At 44.3% G+C, this 10,211-nt stretch overlaps 1 protein-coding gene across 1 annotated transcript in view; it reads left to right on the top strand.

Moving 5' to 3' along the window:
• The first annotated feature begins 5,926 nt into the window (after window positions 1-5,926).
• HEPACAM2 (HEPACAM family member 2) overlaps window positions 5,927-10,211 on the top strand; it is a 137,916-nt gene continuing 133,631 nt past the window's right edge. Inside the window, 1 exon segment of the mRNA XM_033931129.1 lies at window positions 5,927-6,091. Coding sequence (XP_033787020.1) covers window positions 6,013-6,091 — 79 coding nt within the window. The 5' untranslated portion in view covers window positions 5,927-6,012.

The raw sequence follows: 10,211 nt of genomic DNA, 5'->3' as shown, positions 1-10,211 counted from the left end.
GCCCAACGAGTTTTAATATTTCCAGATGTTCCTAACCAGACTCAGATAAAGAGGAAGCAGTTCCTATTGTTTAGGACTAAGGCCCTAGCGGTGGGCGCGACCTTCTTCTTAAAATTTCCTTGTGAATGCCTTATTTCAGTTGCAAGTGACAAATATGTGTTTCTGAATCCAGTCCAGTTAGAAGATTTTCTTAGAAATAAACCTTTGCAGATAGTTTCTTAAATTATTATTTGTTTGCTGGAGAGTGTAATTGATGAATTAAAGAATGCGCCACATATCTTAGCCTGCCAAGATGTTAAACTTTGTTACTTTACCTTTTCTTTTAAGCTCTGGCACTTTCGGCCATTTAATGTGGACTTGATCATAGATAACGATTGCCTTTAACTTTATTTGATGAGCATTTATATGCTATGTTTGAACTGGATATTCCTGTGTTTTTGTTATGTAAATGTAACAAATAAATAAATTATATATTATATGAGAGATAAATGATAAATATACTCTGACTCCATAGTCCTTTCTATATGACCAACTGAGCACCCAGATTTTAGAAAAATACTATAATACAGACTTGGTTGTGGGTTCGAACCCTGTGTTGCTCCTTGTGACACTGAACTAGTCACTTAATCTTCAAATGCCCCAGATACATTAGATCAGTGTTTCTCAATTCAGTCCTGGAGTACCCCCTTGCCAGTCAGGTTTTCAGGATATCCACATTGAATATGCATAAACATGATTTGCATACACTGCCTCCATTATATGCAATTTTTTTTCATGCATATTCATTGTGGATATCTTGAAAACCTGACTGACAATGGGGTACTCCAGGACCAAGTTTAGAAACACTGCATTAGATAGATTGTAAGCCCATTGGGACAAATAGGAAAAATGCTTGAAGTACCGTATTTTCACGCATATAACGCACGCGTTATACACAATTTTTACAAACCGTGCACGTTATAGGTGTGAGCGCGTTTTACAACTTTTTTTTTTCATTCCGATCCGGCATCCCCCCTGCGAACCGGCATCCTCCCCCCGCTCGCGTCACCCCCCCTCCCCCGCGATCCTACAACCCCCTCAGCACCGCAAAACATCTCTTACCCGATTGGGCACCGGCACCAGCACCAATGCACAGGACGTGCCAGTGCCCGAAGATCCTCCCTCGTTGTGCTGGGCTGGGCTGGGCTGGAGAGAGCGAGACCAGAAGGCTTTGAGCATGCGCAAATGCTCAAAGCCCAATCCAGCCCGGCACAGGGAAGAAGGAGGATCTCCCTGCACCGCACAGCCCAGCCCAGCCCAGCACAACGAGGGAGGACCTTCGGGCATTGGCACTGGCACGTCCTGTGCATTGGTGCTGGTGCCGGTGCCGGTGCCCAATCGGGTAAGAGATGTTTTGCAGTGCTAGGGGGGTTGTAGGATCGCGGGGGAGGGGGATGACGCGAGCGGGGGGGAGGAGGCTGGTTCGCAGACCAGAAGAGTAAGCGGGAGTGGGAGGAGGTTATAGCAGCATGTGCAGTATACACGTATGCGTGCTATATAAAAAAATTTTACAGACATGCTTTGGACCCGCGCGCTATACGCATATGCGTGTTATATGTGTGAAAATACGGTACCTCTATATAAAGTGCTTTGAATGTGGTTGTAAAACTACAAAAAGGTGGTATATGGGATGGGATGGGTGAAACTGAGCAGGACTGGGGATGGATCTAAGGGTTCGGATTTTACAATAGTAAAATCTGGCAACCCTACTTTGGAGGGAATTCAATAAATGCTGTTGAAACTTAGGTGCCCCAAAAAATTCAGTGCTAAGCGTTATTCTATAAAAGGCTTGTGTCTTACATGGAATAGTGTTTAGTGTGGATCCTGTGTCTAGCTTTTGGGCACCGAACCTACGCTTGCTGAAGCCTTGTGTCAATGAAATAATTAGACAGCATTCTGTAATTCAATGTGCAACTTTCTGAAATGCCCTTAACCACGCCCCCTTTTGAGATTCGCAGTTGCATCATGGGAGTCAGGTGCTGTGCCTTTATAGAAAAGCAAATTTTAATGAGTGCCGATCAGCATCAATGTGAGGGGCCACTGAAAAGTTCTCAGCCCATCTAACAAAGTTGGGGCATTGTCCATTGAGGGCTATACACTTATACCCCCTTTTACTAAACCACGCTAGTGGGATTTTAGCACCGGGAGCCGCGCTGAATACTGTGCACTGCTTCCGACAATCACTACACTGCTCCCGATGCTCATAGGAACTCTATGAGCATCGGGAGCAGCGCAGTGCATTCAGCGCAGCTCCCAGCACTAAAAACCACTAACGCGGTTTAATAAAAGAGGGTCTTAGTCCAGTGATTTTCCCACTTTTTTCGTTCCTTTGGAACAATATGAAACGAAGGAGCAAAAATAGTGGAAAATCGCTGGACTAAGTCTATAACCCTCGATGGAGACTGCACCAACTTTGTTGGCTGGGTTGGGAACTTTTCAATGGCCCCTTGTAATTGGTTGCTAGCACCCCATTATTGATGGTTCAGAGTAGAGAGTTGCATGGGGACAGAAATCCCACCCATCCCCGCCAGGATCCTCTCCGTCCCCACCGGTACCCGTCAGGATCCTCTCCGTCCCCACCCATCCCCGCAAGGAATTACCTCCATCGCTGCCTGTCCCCATAAAAATCAGCAATTACTTCTGACAGGATCATCAATTCCACAGTTTCTTTTGTGTTTGCGCTGCTGTTTTCCTTGTGGAATCTCTTTGGTGGAACCCTTTTTTTGTTTTCTGTTCAAGTAATTTACTTATAAACCCCCTCTTTTACTAAGGTTTACATGTCCATTATATTATATGGACGAACCCTGCGTCCAAAGCCTTCCATCCCCGTGGGAGTCCCGTGGGCTAGAGGAGGTCATCGTGGGAGTCCCTTGGGCCAGAGGGGGATCCCCATGGGAGTCCCGTTGGCTAGAGGGGGGGTCCCCGTGGGAGTCCCATTGGCTAGAAGGGGGGTCCCCGTGGGAGTCCCGTTGGCTAGAGGGGGGGTCCCCGTGGGAGTCCTGTTGGCTAGAGGGGGGTCCCCGTGGGAGTCCTGTGGGTTAGGGGGGATTCCCGAGGGACGCGATCCCCGTTCCCGTGCAGACCTCTAGTTCAGAGCTCATTATCCAATTTATTTGTGTGTGCATCTTGGATGTGCACCTAGTGTTTGGTGAGCAGCTTTGGGTGGCATATATAGAATCTGGAGGTTTATGTGCATAAGAGTTACTTTTCTCTCCACGTATGAGTACAGACGAGTAGCCTAATGGTTACTGCGGTGGCACGTCAATCACGCACAGGTCAATGGCGTGCCGACACCTGCGCGCAGGACAAGTACACAACACCGTTTCCAGTACCTTTACAGCTTACCAGGAGTATTTTGAGGGGGTGTGGGTGGGACCCCCAAATATACTTATAAATACCGGTGCTCCTGCTGAGGTGGGTGTGTGGGGGGAACCCCTCTAATACACTGAAAACTCCCGAACAGCGAGAGAACAGAAGTGTTCAGTGTACTGGGAAGTTCCCCTTCTCAAACCCCCCCCCCCAATAGTAGCGCAACAAGTGTACTGGGGGAGTTCCACTACCACCCCCTCAAAATGCTCCCATTAAGCCGTAAAAGCACTGGAAACTGTGGCGCGCACTCGTTCTGCACACAGGTGTCGGAGCACCATTGTTGGCCACGCCATTGACCTGCACGCTTTAGTTACAGAACCTGGTTGGTGCAGTGACCCAAGAACCTGGGGAACTGGGTTCAATTCCATCTGCAACTAGGTACAAAATAAGTACCTGTGTATATGTAAACCACTTAGAGTACTTAATTAAGGGGTCCTTTTACAAAGGCGCGGTAGCGGTTTAACGTGCGGAATACCGCGCATTAAACCGCCTGCCACGCTAGTACCTAATGCCTCCATTGACAAGGCGTAGGATTTTAGGCTGCCGCGGGGGTTAGCGCGGGATGAAATGTCCGACGCGCTAACCCCCATAGCGCCTTGATAAAAGGAGCCCTAAATTTTGAACCACTCAAATGAGTGATACAGTATAATCCCGTTATAACGGACTTCAAGGGACCTGGAAAAACAGTCCGTTATATCCAGAGTCCATTATATCCAGAGCTGCATTTTTTAAAAACTTTATTTAGAGCAACTTGAAACAATGTCAATCAATGAACAACAGTCACTGCACAAGCATATCAGCAACATCAAGAACAAAACTCGGCAAAACATTGGCATAGTACGAAATGATTGCAAACCAGAACACTGTACTGGAAAGAAAAATACTCGGTCATTTTTCTGGGCTGCATTTTGATATTTTATCACCGGCATGTCACGTGCCTTGTAGGCGTAGCCTGCTTGTCCGTTATAGCCGAATAAAACTACAGCTAAAAGTGTCTCTGGGGACCAAAACAATTGTCTGGTATATCCAAAAATCTGTTATATGCGAGTCCGTTATATCCGATGATTTTTTTTGTATGTTTATAATGGCGCTCGGCCGGGACCAGTGGACCTCATCCGCGATATGCGAAGTTCCGTTATAAGCGAGTCCGGTATAACGGGATTATACTGTATATCAAATGCAAAAAAATAAATAAAATACAGTGGATGCCGGATAACTGTTTTTCTGGTTGCCTGTTACTGTATAATACAGTATTCTACATGAAGTGTCTGACAGAATCAATTCCCTCCCTCCCTCCCCCCTGAAGCCCCAGCTCAAGCCCCTCCCTTACCCAAAGTGGGTGAGAGTACCGCTTAACCCTTTCAGGACCAAGGGACATATTTGTCCCATAACTTTAAAATCCTATAAATTTTGATTGGGATAGTCTACAGTTCTAAATTTGATATGTACGGATTCCATATGATACTGCCTTTATGTAAACAAACTGGTTCCAACATTCATTCATTAGCGTCGTTGCTAGATTGACGAGAAGATTCACTTGCCACACTGTCCATAAGCCAGAAGTGTGATTTTTTTAAATAAAAATAATGATATTTCACAAAAAAAATCAATTTTTTGGCATCTGCAAGCCCTTTTTACCATAAAAATGTCGTCAAAACCACAAAAATTGGCCTACGATCCTTATGGTCCTGAAAAGGTTAACTGAGATTCTATTGTAAATTTGATTGTAACCACAGAAAGGCAATATATCAAGTCCCATTCTCTTTTATTTCTCAAGATCGAAATGTACATTTTTACTGCGTTTTGCAAGAAAGGAAATGTGGCAGAGCAATATCACGGCAAACTAACTTGGAATTTCAAGTGCCACTGCTGATGTGAAAAATCAGTGTGTGAAAATAAAGAAAAACACTTTTGGGTTACCTCTGTGCCATGGGCTGGCTATTACCGGCTCAAGTCTGCTCAGTGTGTTGATTAAAACTTCCTTTTCCCAAACTAAGACACTTTATATTGAACAGAGTGCAGAGAGTAGAAAAGCTCTTTCAATATCAGCTGTCTTTGATTAACTTACTGTACACGATCAGAAGGAACTCTGAATCCCTCTGTCTCATGACAGTTACAGATGCAGTCATGTTGAGTCTGACATTCACTTTTCTGTAGTCGGAAACCAAGGGTGAAGCCAAATGATTTCAGGTAACTGACCGGTCAGGTTAGAGGTTGGAATTCACAGAGTAGACACACCAACAGGGCCAGCTGAAGTACTCATTTTCACACTGTAAGTTTAAGCATCAGAGACAGATTGTAAATAGATGCATATGGTATTACTAATTTATCAACTTGTATTGATTCATCCATTTATTACACTCCTTGTTTGCTATAAATATGCTTAAAAGACAGATGATGACAGAGTCACATGCAATGAAGATGTTGAAGGCTGGCCTAACAGGTGCTTCCCCGCCCTGTTTCCCTTTGTAGACACATTATTCAAATTACCCTAGGCAAGAGACAGGATAGGGTCTGTTAACTCTTTGCTGATTTCCCTGGCAAATTAACCAGCAGCTGCTGGTCCAGGCACTGGCTTAACACTTAGAACAAGGGGATATTTACATGGGACAGGATGCCTTCATGGAGCCCTTTTGCAAGACCTTTTGCTTCTTAAAGTGCAAAATATATTTTCTACTCTTAGGTAAGATGTTATACATTGGCTGTTTTAACGGTGAGCCTATGCTGTGATATTGCTTCTTGCACTAGAATGTCATAAAGAATCCTCAACCTATCTTCAAAAAAAACCTTTCCTTTCTAAGCTGAAACTGGAGCTCTCTATTAGGCATTTAAGGTGTAGCTCCTATATGCAGGTTGTGTCTAAGTAGAATGCAAGTGATTAATGCTTTCTTGCAGCAATTATACTGTTCATATGTTTTTCATTAATATAGACAATATTCGGCACACTCTGTCATATACACAACACTAAAATGACATTCAACTATACTTTCTTTTAAAATAATTCCTTTTTATTGAGTCAGCTCATATGCGATTATGCAGCACTTTTTAAAGAACGCATTGCAAAAAACTTCATTACACCTTTTCTCTCTTTCTAGATTTTTTTTTGGGGGGGGGGGATTTTTCTTGTCTTATTTATTTATTTAATTTTCTATACCATTCTCCCAGGAGATTATTCAGGTGCTCAAGCATTTTTCCCTGTCTGTCCTGGTGGTCTCACAATCTATCTAATGTACCTGGGGCAACAGGGGAATTAAGTGACTTGCCCAGGGTCACAAGGAACAGTGTGAGTTTGAACCCACAACCCCAGGGTGCTGAGGCTGTAGCTTTAACCACTGCGCCACACTCTCCCTTGTCTTGAGAGTGTCCACAATTACTGCATTTCTGCAAACAGGCTATTTTAGTCCATTGCACACCAATATATTTTTGTTTTGTTAAGGTTTTTGGATTCTTATTTCCCCCCTCCCCCCAGTTTAAAAGAAAATGTTGGAAAGATTGAAAGTTGAAAAGATGTATATGTACTGCATTTAGAGCAGAGGTTTTGAATGGGGGCTACTGTTAAGACAGGTTACCGTATTTTACTGTTGATCCAGGCTATTAGTAACAGAGGTGGGGGGTTGCTCTAGGATGATTCATTGTGGTTGTTTCATCATGGCCAGTTCATCACGCGATGAATTGGTTGCAATGAATCTGATTCATAAGGAGGACAAGTCCAGAAATAAAACACTAGTGAAGAACTCCTCCAAACTAGGTTTTTGTATATTTGAACTTTTGGAAGAGGCTGTATGGAGAAGGCTGAAGGGTATGTTACCAAATAGTATTAAAGATCAGAACCAGCAAATTACATAGATATGTTTTGGGTCTTTATCTGCTGTCATTTACTATGTTACTATGGTATGGGGGTTTTCTCTGGCTGTAATTGCAATGGTGGTGAGCAAAGGCGCTAGGCTGAGGCCATTGATCCATTTCCTATTGGCGATCTACACGGGACAAGAGCGTAGGAAGATTGCTCCTGCCCCGAAAGCCCGCTAGACCACCAGGTAAGGCTGGGATGCCGGGGGAAAGGCTAAAATATGGGTTTGTTTCCCCCCCCCCAAAAAAAAATTGCGATTATGTGAAATCGTGAGTGCGGAAACCGCAAATGGGGAGGGGGAAGTGTATTCTATAGCTTGTGCATGCAGCTTTGTGCACTAAGCATAAAATTGTGAATGCAAGTTTATAGAGGGGTCCTTTTATTAAAGTAAGCAAACTGATTTAGTGCACGCTAAAAGATTAGCGTGCATTAAATGCTAAGGCGCCCATAGAATATAATAGATGCCTTAGCATTTAGCGCGCGCTAATCTTTAGCGTGCACTAAATCGGTTAGCGCTCCTTAATAAAAGGACCCCAGAATTAGGGGGTTAATGTTTTATGTAGCAACCAGAACTATCTTAACAACAGGCTGTATTTTTAGATATTCATTACATTTCTACTGTAAACATGCAGGCTTGAAAGAGCTGTTATGTATTTTCAGATCTCATAGAGTAGAAAATCCCTTCCTCTCCAAAGTGGGCTTTAGTCATCAGCAGAAGTTGCCTACTTCTCTCTTTTGCATATTTAGAACTTCCTCATGCTGCTGGTTTCTGCTGTTAAGAGTATAAACAGAGGCCAGTTAATAACATTTGCATTGCTCTAAGTCCTTCTGTGAAACAGGGCATGGCAGATCTGGGATAGTAAAAGAGTGGGGTAACTTACAGGGAGAGGGCAACACTCTCTTTTACCTGGAAGACTTGCTGGAGAAGGAACAGAATTTCTGAAGAGGAAGCTAGGGAAAAGCTGCTCATGTGTTATGTGAAATCCTGAAAAATACCAAGCCTCAAATGGATCTCAGGAAACTACACAGTAAATTAATAACCACATCAAAGCTATTATTTATAAGAAGGAAAGGATCTCAGAAACCTGATCAGATAAAATAACACTTATTATCTGAGACTTACAGGTTACAGATTGCTATTATTGATCCTAAAAAACCTCTCAATAAACTTGTGAACACTTAATACATTATATAGCAAGTCTAACAAGTATTTCAAAACTTTGATGCTGATTTTTTGATAAAACGTCAAATATGTCATCCCTGGAACCAGTGGCGTACCTAGCATATGTGACACCCGGGGCCCATCATTTTTTGGCACCCCCCCCCCCATCTGTACGAAAAACATGATTTTTAGTAACAAGCCACACGTCACACATGAGTACCTAGGAAAAGGCAGCATCTTACATACTGCACGGAGCAGTACAACATCAATACACCCATTGTAAAACTAAACAATCCTACACCGTCAATCCTAACAGAAAACCATGTCTTTCGAACACACAGAACATAGAAAACACCTACGCCTAGTATGGAATATGTCATCACAAACTAACCCCTCCCCCTTTTACAAAACTGTAGTGTGGATTTTAGCCACGGTGGTAACAGCTCTGACACTCATAGAATTCTGAGCATCAGAGCTGCTACCACCACGGCTGGCGCTAAAAAACGCTCCACAGTTTTATAAAAGGGGGGGATAAAATAGAAATACATAGACAAAGGTTAAATTGAACCAGCAAGAAGCTGGACTCTGCATACAATGCAACACCACAGAAACAGTGACATATGTCTCCTAAAGCAATAAATAAATAAAAAAAATTTATTCTACCTTTGTCTTCTCTGGTTTCTGCTTTCCTCATCTTCTCATTCAATTCCTTCCATCCACTGTCTCTCTTCTTTCTGCGTCTTCCATTTGCTCTGTTACTGTGCCTCTCCCTTTCTCCCCCCTTCCAAATTGGTCTGGCACCCATCTTATTCCCTCCGCTCCCCCCATAGTCTGGCATCTCTGTCTTCTTCCCTCTCTCTCTTCCCCCATGTGCTTTCAGTGACCTTCTCCCCCCTTTGTCTTCTCCATGTCCTTTCAGTGTCCTTCTCCCTCCTCTGTCTTCCCCATGTCCTTTCAGCGTCCTCCCCACTCTATCTTCCCCATGTCCTTTCCGCGTCCTTCTCCCCCCCCTCTGTCTTCCCCATGTGCTTTCAGCGTCCTTCTCCCCCCTCTGTCTTCCCCATGTCCTTTCAGGGTCCTTCTCCCCCCCTCTGTCTTCCCCATGTGCTTTCAGCATCCTTATCCCCACTCTGTCTTCCCCATATGCTTTCAGCATCCTTCTCCCCCTTCTGTTTTACCCATTTCCCTTCAGCGTCTTTCCTCTCTACCCCACCTTTCCTCCCTTTCTCCCTCCCTGCCCCTTACCTTCGTGGTGCTTTCACCCCCCCCCCAACTGGCCCGGTCCGACAAACCTCCCTGCCCTGTGTCCGGCGACGCCTAAACTGCCTTCTTACAGCAGCTGGAGCGTTGTAGTTGCATATGGCTGCTGTAAAAGTCATCTCTGATGCAACTTCCGGTTGCGTCAGAGATGACCTTTATGGCAGCCACACGCAGCTTCAACGCTCCAGCTGCTGTAAGAAGGTAATTTAGACTCGCGGCCACGAAGGTTAAGGGCTGGGAGGGAGAAAGGGAGCTGTTTCAAGACCATTCACCGCTGAATTTTCTGGATCTGGCCTGCTGTGCACCCCCCCCTAATCCTGTACCTGGGGCGGACTGCCCCCCGCCTCCCTTGGTACGCCACTGCCTGGAACATGAAAGGTGGCGCAGGCCATTTAGCTAGAAACCTGTTGCAACAACAGAAAGGCAAACAGTATTTCAAGCTAATTTAAGGCACCCGTGTGCACAAAGAGGACTTACAGTACAAATGGCTGTAATAAAAGAACACCATTTGTGATTTGTTGAAAATTTTCA

Source organism: Geotrypetes seraphini, chromosome 2, assembly GCF_902459505.1.
Source record: "Geotrypetes seraphini chromosome 2, aGeoSer1.1, whole genome shotgun sequence".
Taxonomy (NCBI): domain Eukaryota; kingdom Metazoa; phylum Chordata; class Amphibia; order Gymnophiona; family Dermophiidae; genus Geotrypetes; species Geotrypetes seraphini.
The sequence above is the reverse complement of the archived record's forward strand: the minus strand, read 5'-3'. Positions and strand labels throughout refer to the sequence as shown.